We start from the raw sequence: 23,157 nt of genomic DNA, 5'->3' as shown, positions 1-23,157 counted from the left end.
TACGAAGCGCAAAATATGACAAAGCCGGCCTCATATACACACACATACACACACAGCTGAAGACTTGTTTATAGGAAGGATGTCAGAAAATTCCACTTTCAAAACTTAACCAGTTGGTGTTTTCAGTGCTTAGACAAAACCACAAGTTGATGAACTTTTGAACAAGGAACCATCAAATTTGTAATGAGCATATGTTCAATAAAAAAAAGTTCATAAATATTGTGAACTTTATAAAACACAATATAAATATTGTGTCTTTTGTACTGTTTTCAATTTAATGTAAGTCACACTAAGTTTACTAATCACTGCTTTCTGTTTTTCTTAATGTTTCACATACTGTCCCAACCTTTTTAGAACTGAGGTAAATGGCTTAGCTTCAGGTTTTTTGAAAGACATAAAAGTGTGCAAAATATCATAAGCATTCTGGAATGAATACTAAGTTTACAGAAGTTCATCGCAAGACATTTACTACACCTATCTAGCAGGTGGGAAACATACCACTTTATAGTCTGCACACCTCGCTCTGGCACAGCCTTAGACTCCATAATCCTCTGATATATCAGCAGTAAAATACAGAATGCTGATAAATCATCCAGTGATTAGACATCTAAAAGCAATACTATGTTTCAAATTCGTTAATCACAAAGGAAAGAAGACACTATCCTGAGGTAGTCCCACATTCAAAAGAACAGCATGCAAGATGTCATATTAGGCATACAATTACTGGCTCTCATTTTCAAACAAAGAGAAAGTAACACAGCAAAAGCAAGGAGAAATAGGCTAGACAGAGTCTATAGCTTAAGCCTTTGTGTCTGTGAATGACATATAATGTGCAACAAAATGAGCTTGACTGCTCAGAAATGCAGAGAAGGTTTGCACCACTGCAAAATATTTGATATGTAATACCATCGCGAATCATCACTGTCATATCAAAGCCTTATGGATTTTTTCAGTTTTGATTTTTACATCATTTGAAAACGACTGTTGCCTTCTGTGAACACTGGCACGATGACTAGGCCAACAGAAAAAAAAGACTTAGAATAAAATGTTGTTATATTAATATATATTGAAGTATGTTTTTTTTTTTGTTTTTTTTTTGCATCTCCTGTAAGGTTTTATTACGACTGTGACGATATTGTCATAGATAAACCAGACACATAGCCTAAGCATGGAACTCATGTCCACACTTTCTATGTTAAGTAATGTTGTTGGGGGACTGTGGGTCAGCTGACCCTGGGGCTGAGTGTTTCCTCTTAGCTTGGCTGTAATACAAGTGCAGGGAAGGAGAGGAATAAGTCTTGGCTTTGCTGCTCAGAGTCTGTGGAGGACCCACTATTGTGTCCAACCTGAACAGGAGAGTGCAAACAAGGCAAGACAATCAGGGGATCAGAAGTAGTCACAAATAAACACATAATGGTTTATGTGGCCATTTATTTCTGTGAGTGCATACAGTTGGTGTAATAACAAAACCTTATATCTCCAACACTGTAACTTTATAGGAATAGCCAAAAAGCATTCTTAATGTTATTGTAATAATGAGAAATTTTGCAACATTTCAATCAGTTCATTCATTCATATAGCAATCATATTATATTTTAAGACATGAGCAGCTGTAAGCAGCAAAGAAGACACTAAATATAATTAAAAGAGTATTTTTCATTATTCTGAGTGATTGTCTTGTTTAGAATTATGTAAGGGTCAATCTGCTCTAACCTAGTCTGGAGGCTCTTGATGCGACACAGCATGTCCAAGTGTCCAGCCGAGTATTGCTCAATCACATCTTTCACGTCATACGGCCGGAGAGTCTCCTTAAACTTCTTCTTGGCCACGTGGAACTTCATTATCCTGGTGAGAATCAAAGACATGACTCACATCCTGACTCTGTCTTAACACCTTGACAGCAGGCACGTCATTTAAAAAAGGTGTAATTGTATCTAAGCTGAAACACGAAGATATAATATCTTTTTTTTACCTGACAACCTTGATAATTTAAGCCAAAGCACAAACATACATTTTCATACAATGGCCAGACACATTCTTAAAAGCTTAGCTTTGTTGTTTGTTAAATTAAAAAAAAATAATAAGAAGAAGAACTTGATGGGGTCTTTGGAGAACTTTTTATATGCCATTTCAAAGAGTTCACTAAACAGGACAGCCTGAACAGAAAATCAAGGATTTCTGTGAAATTAATTTTCCTCATCCTTCCTCATGGCTTGTCCCGCAAGTAAAATGATCATGTTAAGTGAACCTTAACATGATGCACTGCTGCCACACTGACACTAGAGGGCGATGGCAAACCATGTGTGCAACACTGTTTCTTAACCATAAAGCCCATTCAAAAAAACATAGATTAAAACGCAGCTTGAAACATTGATCCACACAAATCTCCAGAGGTGGAGGACATTAGAAAGGTGAGTAGAGTAAGGTCAGTTCTTCACAGCATCATTCTACAGGGAGAGAATGAAAGATATAGATGGAAGTAAAATATTGACATAATAGTGAATGGATCTCAGTAACACAGTCCTAAATCCTGCTTCCAGCGCCTGTCAACTATGCTCAGATACACGTGTCAGATGAGCCAGTGTGTAAGCAGAGGCAGCTGTGAGTGTGTCCATCTGACACCCTGGGAAAGCACAAGGAGAAATCTCATCCACTTTGCCCTCAGATGACCTTTTGACTGTGCACAGTGAGATGGGTCTCCTGGAGTAACAACAAGAGGCCTTCTCAGCATGAATGAGAAACCTGGAGTGTAATGTAATTGTCCTTATTTGCACAGGATGGTCAGATTATGAGAGCCAATGGTAATATCCCACTGTACATTCTTTTCAGACACGTGTTTATTTGAATATACAGATATCAATGTAGTGCTAATTCACTTAAGTAGGTATACTAATAGGGCATGTATATTTTGGAATAAAGAAATAAAACAAATTGAGAATTATCTTAGAACTTTTGAAAATGTTTTGCTGATATTGCATCTCACATTAAGCAAAATGTCAACATCTAAGCAGAACTGTATACATAAACATTTCAAGCAAAAGACGGCAAACTGTTTACAGTGCAAGTTGTGCAACTCCAAGTTCTCGCTCTATTTAACTGAATAGAATTGAACTGAAAATTATCGCAGTCCAAAACAAACAAAAGAGGTGTTTTTTTTTAGTAATTTTGAAGCATTTCTATTTCGGACAGGGATGATATACTTTATGTAATTTGGTCAATGGGTAGCTTGTTTAACTACATATGTATACAATACAAAGATATATCATTAAATCAACCCAACAATCAAATCAACTGTTAAGCTAGCTGCACACAACAAATGAATATTTAACCTTACATTTGTAAAAATAAATGTTTTTTAAAACAGTTTTCAGGATTTTTTGGAACATTATTCATTTAAAATAAGTTGCAAGAGTAAAAGTGGCTAAAAATACCCATGCGCAATGTAAATCTCATGCAGGAATTTCATCAGACTCCATTTACCCTCAAGGCACAAGAAAAGGGTAGACCCCTGTTGTCTTGAATGAGGGTGAGGCTCGTCAGTGTAGTCATTCCCTCACCTGACAGCTCGGATGACTGTCTTCAGAGGAGCAGACAAATCTTCCACAGAGACATCGCAGTGACAGCCCTTCTCATCGAAATAGTCGTCTCCTCCCAGACTGTCAGCTGCGGATGGAGGGTGATGGTGTAGATAAAGTGGGCAGATATGGAGGATGAGACACAACAGTAGAAAATGGGCAGAGAAAAGACCTAATGAATAGAGTGCATGTGAACTATAAGGTGAATGGAACAATATTTTCAATGATATAAAATCAAAATTGTTACAGATATACATTTAAATTTCAGTATGTTGATAGTGAGCTGACTTTACAGTTTCATAGGCTGAAAGGAAGCTGTAAAATAGAAACTGTAGATATGTCTAGAATGATGAAAGGAGCTGTAGATGATTCTGAGATCAGACTGAGAAAGCTGTACAGAGTTAAGAGTCAAACACAAAAGTGTACCATTCCTGAAATTGAAAGGGCCACTGGGGCTGAGCCAGGGCCTGGAAGAAGGCACAGGACAATCGATACAGCAATGAATCAGAAGAAAGCTCTCCCACATGCCTCTTCAACCTGACGGCTGGTGTTTAGCCTGTCTTTGTAGCAACACAATCAGCGCACTTGCAGTAGTTCAACACTGAATTGATTAGTAACATAACTTTTTACTGGTTAAGTAAAGAATCATGACCTGGCAAAGAATCCTGTCAGAGATCAAAGGTCAATGTTTTTCGGAAAACTCTTCGGAGAACAGACTGAATTCCTCCCTAACCACATGGGCTTGCCTGGCCCCTATGTTGAAAATATATGGTAGCGGTGGATGATTTGAGTGGGGTTTCCCTAACTAGATTTACTGTAGTGTAATGAGACAGCTATGTTGTAAAGCACAGAAAAACGGCTGTGGTAGAGAGATTGCCAAAGAAATGCAAAGTCCAGCACTTCTCCTCTATCAGTAGAGGCTTATATATGACTCTGGGAAGGATATAAGGCCTTTAGCGCTATTCAGCTAGATCTGAGGGCCATCAATCTGCGCTGATGGGCCTTCTGCGGAGTGATGGCTACAGGGCATCACTGTCTCTAAGATGCTTCTGAAGGTAATATACAAATATGAGATCATGTTAAACAAATGCTCAACATATGTATCACTGCTAACAGGACAAAATCTTGTATATATAAAATGATAACTTTGCAGAACAAAGGAAAAACGTCCTTATCGAAGTGGTTTTGGACCACTTCAACTGAAATTTTAATACATTGTAAAAGGCAGGTGGTATTTTCAACCTTGGTACTATATATATATATATATATATATATATATATATATATATATATATATATATATATATATATATATATATATATATATATATATATATATATATGTATGTATAAAAAAAACAACAAAAACGGAGAGGGAAGATTTCGTCCCGACAGCATGTAGTTAGAAAGGAGACATTTGTTGGGCTGTTCAGGCCTGTGTACGAGGACCTTTGGGTGTTCAGCGTCTGCATCTGCGTAGCTCTGTGTGAAAGACATATAAAACGCTTCCCTGGAGTCACTGTGGGTTTTTGCTGAATCAGCCAGAGCAATGATATAGCCACAGAGGTGATTAACCCTCAGCCCATGTTCCTGATCCTAGAACATGGCCTGCGTCATCCCTCACCCTGCAGCTGCCTACAGGGACGTCAGCTCCAATTCAGAACCCTGCTGAACATCCCCACCACGCACAGTTCTCTCACTAGTCCACACAGTGCTTCACATGTACACTACTGCTGAAAAGTGTAGAAGCAATGTTTTCAGTAACTATGTTTACATGCACAACAATGTTTTGATATAAAACAACCTAATTTTAGCTCAATTAAAACGTGGTTCAAACCAACACTGGATTATTTGAGACAGATGCAAATTTGTAAACTCTCTGATTGCTCCACTGACTTTAAAGCACTTTCCATGACATTTTGCTGGACTTAATAATAACACACAAGTGCTGAGTTTTAAGACACCAAAACAAACATGTAAGTCAGACTATGTTTGTGTCCATGTAAATGGGACTATAAATGACTTGTTTTTTTTTATAATTGGCATGTAAATGTCTTTATTAGGTTTCTTTCACTAAGAACTTTTTGGTTGGACTATTGTATGAATATAAATGTAACTATTCATCTCACTTCTTACGCTCTCTCTTTTTTTCTGTCTTATCCCTTTGAGGACACTCTGGGGACAGAAATGAAGCAGGACAGCAGGCAGCGCTTGTGTTAGATCTTCCTCAAATGGAACAAACCCAACTAGATGTCCATTAAAAAAAAAACAAGAATGCTTAGGGTCAGAGAAAGGGTGACCTACAAATCATTTAGCTTTTAGAACCTGTGACTGGGTGCCAAAAACAGCAAACAGCACTATAAACACAGTTTTCAAGTCTTTAACTGTTAGTTTTAACTGGAAAGAAGGGTGGAAAATACAAAAAAAAAATTACTACAAATTATTTTGAAAGATTTGCACCTACTCAATACCTTTCCAAGAAAAACAACTTTTTACTCCTTACATATTTATCTAGCTTTTCAAAGTCCTTGTTACAAATCTCAAAGGCCAGGAGATTTTTGTCCTTCCAACAGAACAGTTCCTCCACAATCTAATTCAATTCTTTTAAATTTAAACATTCAATTAATATCAATGAAAAATGAAATTGCCTATAACTGTGCTAATTTATCTTTGTGTGAAGACCAGCAGCCCCTACTAGTCACAACACCATACACAACCTGCTATCAAAATATATTCACAATAACTGTTTTCTTAGCAAACTAGCTAGTCATGCAGGGTTGGATATGATGAGCTCATGGACAGCACTGCTGAGGAAGACCTGGAGAGCATTGCTGAGAAAGATAAGTAGCAAAACTGCTGACAAACATGAGGAGTTGAGGTTGCAGAACAGAGGTTGGGTCAGGAATAATGCTGTACATGTAATGGTTATGGCAAAGTTTATCCTTATGACAGGTGTTTTAAGTCTACATTAATAAGCATGTAAAAGATATGGTACATTTACTTCGGTCCATATGTACTCAGAGCTTGCCTGAGCACAAATCTGAAGAAGCTTTTTCAAACAGATTAAATCATAGGGCTAAAAAATGAGTTTTTCTTATCATACTAAATTTTAGTCTTTGATCATGCATGTGTGTACAAAATTTACAAACATCTCTTGACTTTATTCATTTCAGATTTTCTACTCTCTCTCTCGTGTAGCAGCCTCTTGTGACAAAAGACTAAATTTAGTATGATGAGAAAACGTCTGTATCTCAAAAACTAAATGGTGTATTACCAAATTAAGGTTAACGATTAACTTAGAAAAAGTCAAACACATACACATATATGCTCACTGTCCCACTAAAGGGCAATTCCTCCATTTTAAAAATGTTCGGCATAATTAAATGATTAAGATGTAAACAAAGTAATTCAAAGTGGTTTGATGTAAAATGCTCCATTCTAGTCTGTCTCAGTACATTTTGGACTTGTTCACAGTGGTGGTGACAGGAACCAGACAGCTGAAGCATTTAATGCCCCTTAAAGCTACCTCATAGAAAGCTGTGCCTAAAATATATCTATTTTAAAAGCCTTTCATAGCGGAGAGGTGCTTGCAGGGTACATCTGGGTACTAACTCAAAGTAGTACCCAAATAAAACTTTTTTTCCCCAGATTTTCCACAATTTACCATTATCAACACTACACATAAAAACTCAGACACACATAGATTCAGTAAAGATGTTTCTCCATAGTGTTCCATTTTACACCAAAACACTCTGAATGACTGTTTAAATCTGAAGTACTGCATTACACAGAAATTTTGACAAACCAGTGAAACTGTTACATAATAAACACATTTTTGTTTTTTTTTTAATTTACCAAAAAAATCCATATTTGAGAACGAAAGTATGAAAAATTCTTAAATTCAAATGGATACTGTCAGATGTTTATAGAAGGTAAGACCCATTAATTTGACATTTTCACAGTGTTTTGTACAGAAGAGCATGCTGTATGTGGAATGCAGAGCTCTGACCTTCAGGCACAGTCCGTGACTGGCTTTTGAGTCTGAGGGAGGGGCGGAAGCGTGTTCGGTCATTAAAGCTCCAGCTTTTCTGCACCTTGGCCGGGCTACTCCCCTCCGCTGCTACGTCTGTGCCGGGAGAGCGGCGGTCATTCAGCGATGTCTGCCTGCTTTTAATGCTCTGTCCACGAGGACTGGCCATGCGTACCCGCTCCTTAAAACTTAGCTTCTGACTGCAGGATGATGGTCAGGCGAGAAAGCATATATATGCAAGGAGAGAAGTGAAAAGAAAATGAAGGGGAAGGAACAGAAAGAGAGAGAGAGAGAGAGAGAGAGAGAGAGAGAGAGAGAGAGAGAGAGAGAGAGAGAGAGAGAGGTAACATAAGACAGATACACCATATCTGTTATTACATTTACGCTAATGGTTGGCTTAGTGAAATATTCTAGCTCACTAAATTTATAACAGAAACATGTTTATTTTAATGTTCATTAAGAAATAAAGAATTTTATGGCCTGACCTAACAATTCTAACACAAAGACTTGACATTTATTCTAACACAACTGAAAAGTATGCTTAAACACGGTCCTGTACTCATAGCCAAAATGACCAAGAGACTGGCATGCAATGCAGGGGGCATTCTATCAATCAGCAGGCAATATTTTCAGGCCGCCTAGTTGTGATTCTGAGCCTACAGAGAGCTCGAGAGTTATGGGCCAGAATGAAAGACTGAGGGGAAAAAAGAATAATTGAAGTAAATGTTTCTTCTAAACCATCAAACTTCAAAGGGTCCTTAAACTGACAGGTGCATGAGTCACACTGACTTATATGAGAGGTACCAATGTGTGTGAAATGATGGTTAAGGGAGTATTAGAGGCTAGAGCCTGGCTGGAAAATGAGTTAGTGCTTAGTGCTCAAAGATGGTATAATGTGAAAGACTTTAAGCAGAGGTCATATACATGCACATGCAACATACAGATGTATGCTTTGATGCACTTCAAATCCACTTTACTTTATGACATCATTTAAAACCAATATATAAAAAGAGAAAGACTGCCTGTGAAATCTAATATAACACACGACTGCCTTCATTAGGTCTGTAATTAAGACTGTAGTGGTGCATTTGCTTCAGGTACTTTTTAGGAAATGGATCAAACCTTGCAAGACATGACCAGTCATTCAAAAGTCCAAAGTTGTAATGCAATACAAATATTTATCACTTATTCAGTAGAGTCATTTACAATGAGTTTCCAGTTTATCAGGCACACCTATTTACTGGTGTGTTAGCCTCCTTTAGCCTCCTGTGGTCAGAACAGCATGAGTTCTCCCAGTCATGGATTGTACAAGATGCTGGAGGCTTTGTGCAGGGGAGCAGTACTATGTGGAAATGATTGTGTTGTGGCAAATTGGATGGCTGCACAGTCATGTTATGAACAGCCCTTCCCACCTCATCCCAAAAATGCTTGATAGGGCTGAGATCAGGGACTGTACAGGCCACAGAAGCAATGAAAACTCCCTGGTATCATTTCGTAATGGAAGTGTTCCAACTGTAGATCATTTGTAGCCATTAAGGGATGAACTTGGTCAATAACATTGTTCAAATGTTCTTCAGTGGGTATCAGGGGCCTTCATGTGCGCCAGGAAGACATTCCTCATAGTATCATGTTGCCACCGTCAGCCTGTACTACTGACAGAATGCCTTCTTTGGCATCTCTAAAAGAAACCTGAATTGGTCTGACTAGGTAGCTTGTTTCCACTTCTCAATTGTCCATTAATGACATGGTTTTCAGTTGTTGTAGCCCTTCCAAAATAAAGTCGGATAAGTGGTACCTTCTCACTTTCTCCAAACCCGTTATGAATTTGAATGTGACTTGGCTGGTTGTGGCCAGTCTGTTCCTTGCACAATTAGCGCCATTCTCCTTTGACCCCTGTTCCACATGTTTTCATCCACATAATTGGCCATTACTAGTTATTTGTATTTTGCACCAATCTCAGTAAATAGTTGTGGATGAAAAGTCCAAGACGACATCCATTTGGGTGATGCTAGAACTGGCATGCGGCAAATATCATGCCATGTTCAAGTCACTAAGGTTATTAATCTTGTGCATTTCAACTGAAAACAAACTGATGCTAAAAAACAGTCATGACATATGACTTACTGCAATGTACAATTTGTGTGAAAATGGAGGGCCTAATAAACTGTCAACTCAGTGTCCACCTTTTCCAAACACAAGACATGCAGAAAGAGTCTGGTCTGCTCTCATATTTGCGCTAGTCTAACTCTTCAGGCAACAGGCAGGAGGAAGCCCTTTATTAATACCCCATGGCAGGGTCACAAAGAGGAGAGAAAAGGGATGTTTTAGAGTGTCCGTCATTGTCCATGCACCTGTGGTTAGTCAGCATTCTCATCAGTTATGTGGCCAGAGAAAAGGGGGATGCTGGGTACCTATATCGCCGTGTGGTATACCTCCTGAAGAGCTTCTGTCTATTACTATGACCCTTACTAGGGAACGTGAGAGACAGATGGGTTTGGATTAGTTACACTGTGAGGAGAAAGTTGATTTCCTTTAGTGGAACAAACACACGGGTGGTTTGGAAAATCAGACACATGCTTGGTTTGAACAGTAAAAGGCCAAATATTTCAGAATTTGTTATTCTCTGCACTTTAGAGAGATGGTAAAGGCACTGTGAGTGGGACAAGTGCAGATACAGTAACTATACACATACACACTTGGACAAACTAAGCCCACCCAAATACCAGAGAACATAAAAGGTACTCTGACAGGCTTATGTCATTTTGTTAGCCAATTACAGTAAGATTTTGGTTCTAGAACATTACATCCTGTCACGCTGGCCTGTAAAACACGGCAAAGACGCTGAGTTATTTGTTTTAACACTTCTTCACATACAGAATCCTACAAGCAGTGCCAGGGCATTTATAGCTTAGCTTTTAGTTTTGTGCCTCTGAGGTTGAGAGGACTATTTGCAGACACGTATTATGACATATTTGCCACCCACCAAGGGACCTTTAGAACTGTAAATTGCTTCGCCAAAGCCCTAAGTGTCGAGCTCTGCTGTTCTTGCTGTAGATATGAACCACACGCCCCAAATCCAATTACACCGCTAATTAAAAGCAGTGTATGTTGAAAATCAGAAAAAAGGGCTTTGGGTGTTACAATTACTTACAAAGCAGCAGTAATGAGCCTAGCTGAAATTACTGGGAAATTAAAAGAGCAAAGCAACTGCACAGCAGCAAAATGTGGCCAGTGCTGAATATTTACCTAAGCAGTGACAAAGTCCCTGGCATGGTTAAACAAGGCCTCTTATTCTGTATGTACTTCCAAAGCCCTAGCATGCTCATGTCTGATTCAGAATCTGTGATACTACCATTAATACTGAAAGGCACACAAAAAAGAAATGAAAGTGTAGAGGACAAAGATAGACTGGGCAAAGAGACACGCTGGCCTGTTGCCATCCTCTAACTTTCCTACCTTAAGTAGCGCCTCTCTCACTCTATCTTTGCCTGCTTTTCTCTTTCTCCCTTCTTCTTTCTCTCTCTCTCTCCCTTACTCTCTCTCTCCCCCCGCCTCTCTTTAAATAATGTCTGGTGAGTGCGTTGGCTGGAGTGATATTTAATCACTAACATAAATAATCTCTGAATGGAAAAAGCGCATCATGGCGCTATCTGCAGTCCATAGAAACGGACAAGTGGTACTGTGCTCTCCATACTCCACAACAGCCAAAAGAACGCTACAACAGTGTGTACAAAGACATACACTCTCTCTTTATCTATATTGTTCTTTTTCCCTCTCTCGTACACAAAAAACACACCTAGTATTACAAACCTAGGCATACAGTTTCACATACAAACACCCTCAAGGCTATTTAAACTCTCTTAACAGTTTGTCTCAGCAGTGAAGCTAACTTAAGGATAAGCATCGCATGATATGATATTATCTAACCTAACAAGCACCACTATGTGATTCTAAGGCATGACACACTTTTCATTATTTAATGGGTACGTTCAGATTTACATTTAAAATGTCAATCTGGTCTACACAGGTAAAAATACATTTCAGTGGACATAAACGCATGGAACACATACAGTGTAAGAATAACAAACCTGGTGGTGGATTCGCCCTGGTCTTTCCTTCAGGTGTTAGTTAGCAACAGAGAGGAGAAAAGGGTCAGAAGATTAATTCTCTACACAAAAAACAGCAACAAAAAAGGAGTCCAACAGACAAGACACATGGTTCTGAAATATACTGATTCTTTCATATAGTCAATGAACAGCGCTGGGGTAGTTACTCAAAAATAGTAATCCATTACAAATGACTGATTACGTTTTCAAATTGTAATGGAATTATGTTACTTATTCCTTTCTGGAAAAAGTAATCTTACTTATTACTTTACTTCTATGTTACACTCTAAAACCCATCCAAATTTAGACCAACTAGGAAAACCTACTAGTCATTTTCAGTTAGAAATAGTCAGCCATGCTGAACAACATTTAAAAGGCCTGTAGCTATCCCTGACTTTGAACAAGATACAGCCAGTTATGCTTATTAAAATTATGAACGGCTGATGTTTGAAAGCCGAGAAACTGGTCAGTAGAAAGAGTTCAGAAAGAGCTGCCTCCAAATTCTCAATTAAATTATGAATAAAATGTAAATATTACAGAGCAGTTTCTGAATGAAAATCGAGTCTAGCCTGTGTGAGACTGGGTCTCTCTCTTCTTCAGCCCAGGGATCTTTATCCATCAGTTTCATATTTGCTCAGATTAGATGCTTTGATAGGTTGTTTGATGAGCACTTCTCTGGCACTTCCCTGCTCAGGCACAGATAATCTACAATCTAGAAGAAATGTATGTTTTCAATGCATTGTGCATAATTAATTTTGCTCTGTTGTAGGCATATGAGTAAAGCAAGTAACAAAAGTTAGTCACCATAATGTGATTACAAAAATTTAAATTCTGCTTTACTGTACATTACTGTAATGTGTTACCCCAACACTATCAATGAATCATCAATATATTTCTCTCTGTTAAACACAATACAGTTCACTGCAAGTTGAGGGAGAAGGAAAACATACATACTCACAACCACACACACACACACGCACACAAACATACATGCACACAAAGAATCTGAACACAAATCACACCATGAAAAACTGGAAAACTGAGACTAGAAGATGGCATAAACAGGCATCAAACACCAAGTAGACATGCAAGTAGCAGGCATTGCACAATCAAGCTGTCTAGCAAAGCTCCAGCAAAGGCAATTTACTTTTAAAATGGATAGGAATTCAGTCAGTGATTACTGAAAAAGAAAAATAATGCATCCCTCTGTCTGAACATATTTGTGTGTATGTGTATGTGTATGCTTCTGCAGGTAGTATTTTGAGGCTCTTTAAGAACAATCTACTCTTACAGTCTACATCTTGTCTTTCACTTTGGCCTGCATAACTACGTGAGTCTCCACACACACCGTAGCTTCAGGAGAAAGCTGCTGAGAGTCTATGGTGCTTATCTTAACTGCTGTTTCGATTTGAATACAACCCATATTCCATTTTAGCCTATGTTTGGTGACTACAGGCTTTGGCCTAAAAAGAGTGAATACAGTGAGAGGGAATGTGAAGAACAGGTGATTATGTTTGGAAGCACAGCCGTTTTTGCGAAGAGAAAAGGGGGAAGACGAAGGCCACAGGAGCACAGACACCAAATACAACACCAGCTGCCAGAGTTGTACCTACTTTGTAGGGCTGCAGGTATGCAACGCCTTCAAATGAGGCTTCCAGGTAGCAATGGAAACCGAGTTCTCATCAGCCGCATAACTACGCCAAACACACTACGTGCAGAGTATACAAAAGGAAAACAGGGAGGAAAAAATGGAGACCAAAAGAAAAGTACACAAGGCCAGGAGAGAGCGGGGGGTTGGAAAAAAAACAAACAAACAAACAAAAGAAAACAAAACAAAACAAAAAAGCAGATTAGTGAAAACCAGTTCAGGTCAGAGTTTTCTCATCAGTTCACTGCATGGATACATGCCTTTGAGGAGGGAGAACACTTTTATAGTACCGCCATGTGCCACTCAGGTACGTTCTGGAGCGGTCTGTGGAGTAGAGTCGCCACGCAGCCTGGGGCAGGACACACACACACGCATGGACAAGGGTGTAGAGAGACATCAGCATGGTGAGGGCAAAGCCAGGAAAACAGAGCACCTTTCAGGAGCTTAAGACATGTTTTCAGTGAATGGTTAAATCACTCTAAATGAAAATGGCTAAGAATTAGGAACAGGTATTTTCTTTGCATTAGGTTTGAATCATAATTGGAGCAAAATACAAGCAGCACTGAAAAGATGTCTTATTGGCCAGTGAGGCACACACACATTTAAAATAGCCAGAAGAGGAAAATATAAGTTGGAAGAAATGTGGTAAAGCTAACAATGATAGATATGTAAAATAAAATATAATGTGATATAATAATAAATAATAATTCAGTTAACACTCACACACACACACACAAAATTGTATGCAAGAGTTTGAATACCACTGTTCTTTACATATTGCACTTTTCTGCAAATTGTAATTGTCACGCCTTGGGCGGATTCAGACTATATTTCCCAGAATGCGTTGGGAAATCACGTGGATGAGCAACTTCCCTTGGACTCCATTGTCCACAATCCCTCAGGAGATCTTATGACTTTGGACAATCGTTCACGCACCTATGAGCACTCACAGTCCCCAGAGTATTAACAATGAGCACCTGTGTTCATAGTCATATGACTCATTTAGAATAGTATAATAGCCGGGGCTTTAGTTATAGTCAGTGCGAGGTATTGCTTCTCTTTGAACATACTGAGCGTTTTTCTGATCTGTCTGTGTTTGCCTGTTATGACCCACTTTTGTTGAGCTGACCTTGATTTTTGCCTGATCCTTTTGCACCTTTGCTGATTGTTTTTTGGATCTGTGTTCTGACCTTTTGCCTGCCTTTTGACGACGATTTCGGCTCACTCCCTTGATTTTTGTCTGCCCAGTGTTATGATCAGTGATATTTTGCTGCCTTTTGATTACGACCCACGCTTGTTTTTTGACCACGCCTTTGTCACACGTTAGTAAAACTCTGTTTGTATTTTTTATCTGCGAGCGTCTGAATTCTGTCGCATTGTCACATTAGTACACATTTTTTTTGTTGTTGATTAAAACGTACAGGTAAAACCAAAATATAAAATATGAAATGTGCCATAACTTTTGTATGTACTTATTTTTGCTTAAAAAAGCAGCAAAACAGAAGCCCAAACGTTTGCATACAACCACACAGTGGGGTCCAAAAGTCAGAGACCACATTAGAAATCTGTAATTTTTCTTTCATTTAAATCTTGAATAAACAAGAGAAAATTTTTGAAAAATGTTGAAAAATGGAAAACAAAGCAACAGAGAAAGGTTATGACAGATAAAACAAAGACGAAATATTTAAGCACTATTTCTAAATCACCATTCAAATTTAAGCAAATTTGTGATATTGACCATGTTAAAGTCTTTGTACAAAAAGGTCATATTTTTTCTGTCTTATCTCTTCCAGTGAAGCACGTGTTCAAACGATTTTATCTACTCATCAGAGGCTTTTGTACATTAAATCAAAAGGACATAATACAAAAAAAATACTAAGAAATTCTGAAATTCATATAAAAATTCATATAAAGATTCTAATATCATCTAATATCTCATAATATTAAGCATTTTCAGACTTTGGACCCCCAGTATAAATAAAAAAATAACATCCTAAAGACCAACTGAATGTGCTATACAGGAGAAATGAAGACAACAATGTGTGAAAGTAAAAGTCATAACACATACACGCCCACTACTGTTCAAACGTTTTTCAGTAACTGTACAACAATTTTGTCAGTGTTGTGTTTTATATAATCTTAACACCCAGAATGCCTTGTGTTTAAACAGTGGTGTTCAATTCTCTAGGCAGATAACGACACAAAATGATTATAAATAGATAATTAATAATTTGATCATATAATTTAATAATAAATAACAATTGTATAACTTCTGATTGTTCTCAAAAAGCTTGAAACAACAATATAATAATAAAATATTTTAAAATATCTTTTGGTGTCTGGTTTATAAAACGTCAATTTCCACCATATAAGTTCAAGAATATAACATTGATGAACAGTAGTGTATACACACACACACACACACACACACACACACACACACCACAATACACACAGCAAAGGAAACAGAGTGGAACGTGTGTGCTAAAGACAGAGCGGAGGGAAACAATGTTCATTTCCAGCACTTGTCCAATGTAAAAACCCACTGAAAGAAAGCCACCAAAGATAACAGGAGAGAGGCCAAAAGCAAAAAGACTCAAACTCCACAGATCATAACTCAGTTGTTCCTTTTTTGAAGAAAAAGCAGATGAGTAGGAAAGAATGGGGGGAAAAGCTGTGAGGAAAGTGACAAAATTATGTGACATTATTCTTGAAATTATATCACTGAAACAACAAAACATTTGTTACAACAATACGCTGCAGGACAGATTCTCCAAGTGCAGTTAAATCATAGAACACAACCTAGACAATGAAAGAGTGGTTAGTTCTGATCCTTTATCTTTTTGTAAGAAACAACAAAAAACATAAACAAAAAATTCTCTTTCAATCTTTCTACAGTGCATTACCACAATTTGTATGTGTGTGTATGTATGTGAGTGTACACACACATACACACACACACACACACACTCCTGGGGCAAATTGGTTTCTGTTTTTCTAGAGCAAGATGGTTGTGTCCATTATGAAGAACTATTATCCTTGGGGAAACCCTCACGCAGAATTCCTTCCGTGGAAACACATAATAAATATCTGCGAGTGTTTCTTTTGGATCTAATAGACGATAACGGGCTTTAGTGAAATCAGTGTGTGTGTGTTATTGTTCATTTTCTCCTCTCTTAGACAAAATGTACAGGAGACTGCTGATTTTTATATGCTCAAAAATAGATGGGAATAAAATGGATGAGGCACACAGTAAAACCCACACTTCACCCTGTGTGGCTACTCTCTCATACCTCCAAACCTCATCACTAATCATGGTGAAGCCAGAGATCAGGAAAGGGGAACAGAAGTCGTTTTGTCAGAAGCCAGTGTGATCACGTTTTCATTCAGAGATACAAACAGAAACTAGTGGCTAACATTCAATTTGTGAGATTATTATATATTCTATATAAATGTATTATGCATAATATTGTAATATTATATTCAATACACACTGTAATGTTTTATTATTATTATTATTATTATTATTATCATGTCAGACCTGTTTCAGTTTGCTGAAACTCAAAATAATTGAGTGTGGTTTGATGTAAACTGTGCATTGTAGAGAATCTTAATGACTATTTACAGTGGCGGTGATAGGAACCAGAGGTTGTGATGTCTTCAATGCAAATATAGCCATTTTATATACTATCCAAAACCACCAGTGAACCTACACATCTTCTGAGGTTTTATAAGATGATGATAAAGGTAACAGAGGTAAATCTGACAATATGTATTTTTCTGAGTGGACTATCTTGCCTATTACTATTTTGGAATTAAACTCTTTAGACATCTGGTTCCTATCGCCAGTACCTTAAACAATTCTGATTCTGTGTTTCTATAGAATGGAGCATTGTAGATCAAACCACTCTGAATGACGCTGCTTACATCTTAGCCATTTTATTGGGCAGAAAATTAAAAAGTTGGAATTCCCCTTTTAGAGATCCCAAGATAATGGGGGGTGGGGGGTATGGTGGGGTCGTTTGTCATCTTTTTAAAAGGGGGTGACATTCTTAATGCTTAAATTGTGTGCTATAGGATTTTAATAGAGTTTATTAGAATTATTTAAGTTGTTCAAATTCAATTTGTCATGGGAATGGGGCTATCACAGTATCACCAAGGAAAAATGCATATCATGGAACAACATTACACAGATAATCATTTTATACTAGTATAATTCTTACCCCTATCTTCAGTCTATGGCTGAAGAATAAGAACTGATGTGAGACTGTAAAAGGGGACTATAAACACTCTGTGAACTTGGGCTCGAGTTCTAGGTGGTCTCTGTTTTACACTGGTCACTGTAAGGGACTATTATCAAGAAAGGTCATGAAGCCTTTTTGGATACAAGATGTTAGAGTCCTTTACTGCAAACCAATGGGACACTTTAGAAAACTACATTTGGTTAAGCTAAGTGACACATTATAAGCGCCCATATCTCACATTTTTCTTGTATTGTATTTTTTCCCCTGAAGTCCATTAATAACATATGTGTGGGATTATAGGAAAGGGACTATCAAAAAAGCAGTCATAATTTGTAGAATTTTACCATTTTCCAACCTCTTTTTATAATTAAACAGGCCGTTTTAGTTACTGTGCTTTTAAGACTGACATATGTTAATGATGTCAGCTGACTGGCTGCCCTGTATTGTGTCTGATTTAACAAGCAGTACAGGCTGAAACAATTCTTATAACTTCAACATGAATGGGTGGGGCTAAACCTTTGTACGTTGAACAGGCAGATATAAGGTTTTCACGACATCACAAAAACAGTGAATTAAAAAAGATCAGTTTCTACAGCTTAGTTTTACATATATGGACTGCAGAGTTTATCATTTCTTTATCATTTCCTCATCCGTGAAACAGTCCTGAATGCAGGCAGTTCAGTGATTTTACCTGTATAAGACTGGCAGCAGGGTTTCTTCTCTTTTCAAAGTGCTTCTGTCTGTGCTGTTCTTGAACCTTCAGAGCAAACCCTGAGCCTAGAATCCCCTGCGCGCACACACACACACACACACACACACACACACACAGAATTGATTTTTTTTTTATTCTTTGGTAACATGGCAAAGAATTTGATGCTCATTGAACCCCTCTAACTGTCCTCTGCACATCACTTCGAATGGTCAGTCAGTTCAAGGCTTTAAAGAGTCTTAAAGTGTGCTAGACCCACCACAGCTAAGCAATCTTCAGTCAGACAGGGAAAGACAGACAGTGAATTCAGAAAAGACAACTGCCTTGGGACTCTGTAGCGTACACTCAGACACATGAATACACTTCATATGAAAGTCACCACAACAAAGAAAGCCTTTCAGAACTCACAAAAACAGTTTATATGAGTGATTGGAAGTGATCTTGGACAGCACATGACATATGACTGACATTAATCTTCAGTTGTGAGCACACTGAGAGAGAAACACAGTGCTTCTGATAGAGCTCTAGCCACACAGAGCTGGCAGATGTTCCTGTGCTGGAAGGATGTGTTTATGGATCTGAACACTGTGATCTGAGGCACCTTGGATTAATATCACTGCGTGACCTACCGCACGCACAGATGCCTTAGCAATAAGGCCAAAACAAACGAGTACAAAAACAGGGAGTATAACTTCTTAGAACAAATTTGTCTCCTGTTTTCAGATTTTATTCACAGCTAGATGAGCCAGGAAATAACGATAATAGCATAACCTTTTTTGGATATATTATACAACTGTATGTGGGAAGCCATGCTAACATTGCAAAAACAGATATACATATCCATGGACTTACAGTATACAGAATTACAGTATAACTTAATTAACTGATTCTTGATTTGCTTTGCTCCTGGTGTCTGTCCTGCAGAGTTTTATTTTATTGAGTAATCATATCCACCTGATTTTCACATTCAGATGCTGAAGACTTCACTAAATCAAGTGCGTTAAATTAGGAGTTTGGTCAAAGTATACTGTAATAAAGGCACTAGCCTTGAGGGTACCGCCCCAGTGACAAGACGGGTACTGCTCCAGTGACAGTTTCATATATTTTTTCCTGAGAGAGTAAGGGACTGTTATCAACAAAAAAGCATGATAGCTTTTCACATATAATTGTTATAGTAAGGGTATGTTACTGCAAACCCACGTACATTTTGAAAAAACTAGTCTGATTAAACTATTGGAAAAACTACTTTGGTTAAACTAGATGTCAATAAATACGCTGCGCTGTGTTGGTTTTTGGGAAACTGAAACTACTGTTTGATTCCACATTTTCATCCTATAGTGTATCTGCTAAACAATAGTACTGCACACTTAAAGTTACACTATGTATGTTTTGGAGATTTGGGGACCTCTCTGGTGAAAATGTGTAATTTTGAGAACATTATGTAGTGTTGGCTGTGCTTCAGACCCCTCCCTGAGCGAATAAATCTCATATTTGCAAGCATGTTAAAAAAAGTAGTGGACAGACACCATATTTTTTTATGGTTCAATATTAATTTTTTTAGTATATTTTTTATACATTTTTGTAAGTAATGCTAATTTTTTTCAATTTTAACAAAAATAGGCTAACTCATTTATTCAAGACACAGCAGCAGACGGGATTCCAAGGATTGCCAGTGGATTAAAGACATGTTACTAGTTTTTGCTGTTCTCCTCTGAGCATTCACGCTAAGTTGTGCTTGCACACTGCCTGTGGCTGGTCTGGCCTGTGCTTTACTCACCGCAGGCAGGGCGAAGAAGGAGATGCCCAGCAAAGCAAAGCCAGCTGACAGCAGTCGGCCTGGCCACGTCTGCGGTGTCTTATCCCCATAGCCAATGGTAGTGAGAGTGATCTGGGGATACACAAAAATATGGTCAAGGGTCAAAGTTTGAAAAGGCACGTGCACGGCAGCTCCAAAATCTGAAGCGCACCAGCTCCTCGCAGGCAGACGGAGTTAGATTACCCTACTGATTACAAGTCCAGAGCAAATGGCAGTGCCCAGATGCCACCTTCAATCAGCCGTGGAAGACAGGGAAGAGCCCGCACACGTTCTGGTTTTCTCCACACAATGACCGTGTGCGGGGTATTGGATGGAAACCTGGCCGCGGTGTAGTGCATAGTCCCACACTGTCTGTACTGATCATGTTCCTACGAAAGGCCGCCTTGCAGTGCTGGACGCATGGCTCGACTTACAACAACCCCTGTCCAATCTGCCATATTAAACGGCCATGAATATCTAAATCCAAACAGAGGCCTACTCTAGAGTTACAGCCACACAGCCATTTGTGTTGCCTCTGTCCCCTCTGTAAGAGTAATAAATCGGTAGCTTGCATTAAAAAAAAGCATTAGTCTAACAGCTCCTGCTCCTTTTCCACACCAGTAAGTGAAAGCTTCAGATTCTTGCAGGCAGGGGATACTTAAACACAGCCCAGGCCAAAGCAAATTCAACACATCCAGTAAAAGTGAGCGATCTGTCAAACGCTGAGTGTGCTGTGGCCTTTCAGTGAGGACTAGGAGTGCACATATACACACACACTGAGCCAGATTCCTGCTCTACTGCTTTTCTCTTTTACACTGCAGTCATCCTGGCAGCTCCGCACATAAGCCTGGGCTGAACCTAGCGTTAATACTTTGTGGCAGCATCCGAGTCCAGTACTGGTCAGCTGGCGTGTCCAACCCTCTAAAAGTAAGATTCAGTGCCTTGACACCGCCACAAACTGACCTTATGTCATCTACATTTAAACAGTTGATGGCTTTTCCTTGGTTGATGGGAATAGAAAATTACATTTATTGATTTCCTAATTCCACTGGCAAGGAACTGTGACAATGGCCATGGTAAGTGCATTGCAGCATGGGACACATGTACAGAGCAGGGTATATATATATATATATATATATATATGTGTGTGTGTGTGTGTGTGTGGTGTGTGTGTGTGTGTGTGTGTGTGTGTGTGTGGACCAAAACCTTGTATCTCCAAAATGGTAACTTTACAAGAGAAGGAAAAAACATACTTTACTTTTAATGTAAGTCAAAGGAACCAGATGTTTTTCCAAGTAATTCTGGGCCACTTCTTTTGGTCCATTCATCAAGAAATTTACACACAATATAAAGGACAGTAGTTTTTTTTTTATTATGTCAAAAAACTGAAACACAACAAAAAATGAGATATAAGGTGTTATATATTCATACACACTGACACATACATATAGCACATATGACTTGAAAGGATCATTCTCAGCACTACAGTGACACAGTGGTGGTGTCATTGTGGTGGTGTGCTGTGCTGCACTGCTCCAGCACATCAACGCACCGCGACATATCCCAATTGTTTTCAATGGGAAGCGGTGGTTCTGACGTGTTTGTGTGATTTGTATCTGTAGCTCAAGGTATGAAACATTAGTTCCGGTTTTTACATATTCCCATGCGAAAAGAAAGAGCAGCCGTGAAAGCTGATATATTTAAGCACAATTATTATTTACCTCCAAACTTTAATCAAAGCACGAAAACAATTGGCTGGTTGACAATAAACCAAAATGACTGAAGTTGACTGCAAGTGGTAATCAATGACATAAATAGTAATCTTTAAACGTTGAAGTAAGTTTAGCCTTATTAACATACTGCACAATATTATGTTAATGATGCATACTGTTATGTTTCTGATTAATCAAAAAAATAGAAGCATTACTTACACAAATATTGACATAGCAAGACTACATTTCAATTGATGTTTGCAAAGAACTCCCATATGCCAGGAATTAATTTTGCTGTCACTGGTTTAGGGACGTTATGTTTTGGTTGGAACACAATAACAAACATTACAATATTGGTTGTGCTTGGAGTAAATCGATTTGTTTTTAATTCACTTTCTGAGCACTGTCTGAATCTGAGAAGAAAAGTGAGAAGCAGAAAAACTTTTAGGCAGACTCACCGTTCCCCACCAAAGAGCATCAGCATAAGTGGCAAACTGCTTGTTAAACTCTTTCTCCACCAAGTAAACCAGGAAGGAGGAAAATATCAGTACCAGAAATCCAATGTACCAGGCAGTCACTAGCTCCTGTAGACACAGAACAGCATACAGCTTTATAGCATGCCAAAACATTAGTCTAACTGGCAGTGACAAGACACCACCACAAACCGACATCATGTCATCTACACTCAAACAGATGATGGTTTTTCATGGTTGATGGGAATAGAAAAGTACATTCATTTATTTGTCAAATGTGCTGGTCACGGTGTGTGCACTGCTGGTGAAGTGTGATGGGACAGGAAGATCAGAAACTTAAGCCAGGAAGAGATAGAGGAGTAAAGCGGCTGTTTCGTAGACCACAGTGTTCAGTGGGGAGCTGAAGCCCATAATCTGTCCACTAAATGGTGGGTTTCTGAGGGTTGAGGAAGTCTGTGGTTTGGCCGTGGCTTGTGGCAGGAGCTACAGCCCAGACAGGGCTGCAGAGAAACAGACTGAAAGCAGGGTCACAAGCCTAGTCGACAGGAACACTCACACACTCAAGACCATGACCTGGCAGGCCTTTACCTCACTCATATTCATCATCTGTCCACGCTTTTGGATCTCATCCTGGCCTTGGACTGTTGAATTTGATTGTAGACTACAGACAATATGTCACCAGTGCTATTTCACCAGTTTATTTGCATTCTCAGAAATGATTTGTTTAGTACTCTAGGTTACTGTGTGTACTATAAAAGTGCAGCATATGGTATCTTCTTTAACTTCTTTTATGTTTACACACACACACACACACACACACACACACACACACACACACTAAAAAAAACCTGCATGTTTCACTCTG

The 23,157-nt window shown here is 38.6% G+C and overlaps 1 protein-coding gene across 3 annotated transcripts in view; it reads right to left on the bottom strand.

The window, feature by feature from the left end:
* Positions 1 to 23,157, bottom strand: part of kcnq5a (potassium voltage-gated channel, KQT-like subfamily, member 5a) — a 140,943-nt gene that overhangs the window by 6,289 nt on the left and 111,497 nt on the right. Inside the window, exons 5-13 of one of the 3 annotated variants that reach the window (XM_036574284.1) lie at positions 22,278 to 22,403; positions 20,090 to 20,200; positions 18,295 to 18,390; positions 13,325 to 13,419; positions 11,694 to 11,720; positions 7,585 to 7,805; positions 3,558 to 3,663; positions 1,714 to 1,845; positions 1,233 to 1,346 (exon numbers count right to left, since the gene is read on the bottom strand). In XM_036574284.1, coding sequence (XP_036430177.1) covers positions 1,233 to 1,346; positions 1,714 to 1,845; positions 3,558 to 3,663; positions 7,585 to 7,805; positions 11,694 to 11,720; positions 13,325 to 13,419; positions 18,295 to 18,390; positions 20,090 to 20,200; positions 22,278 to 22,403 — 1,028 coding nt within the window. The remainder of the gene's footprint in view (positions 1 to 1,232; positions 1,347 to 1,713; positions 1,846 to 3,557; positions 3,664 to 7,584; positions 7,806 to 11,693; positions 11,721 to 13,324; positions 13,420 to 18,294; positions 18,391 to 20,089; positions 20,201 to 22,277; positions 22,404 to 23,157) is intronic. The other 2 variants (XM_036574286.1, XM_036574285.1) reach the window with 2 other exon arrangements.

The sequence above is a fragment of the Colossoma macropomum genome, unplaced genomic scaffold (assembly GCF_904425465.1).
Source record: "Colossoma macropomum unplaced genomic scaffold, Colossoma_macropomum, whole genome shotgun sequence".
Lineage (NCBI taxonomy): Eukaryota > Metazoa > Chordata > Actinopteri > Characiformes > Serrasalmidae > Colossoma > Colossoma macropomum.
This window is presented reverse-complemented; position numbering and strand designations above follow the sequence as displayed.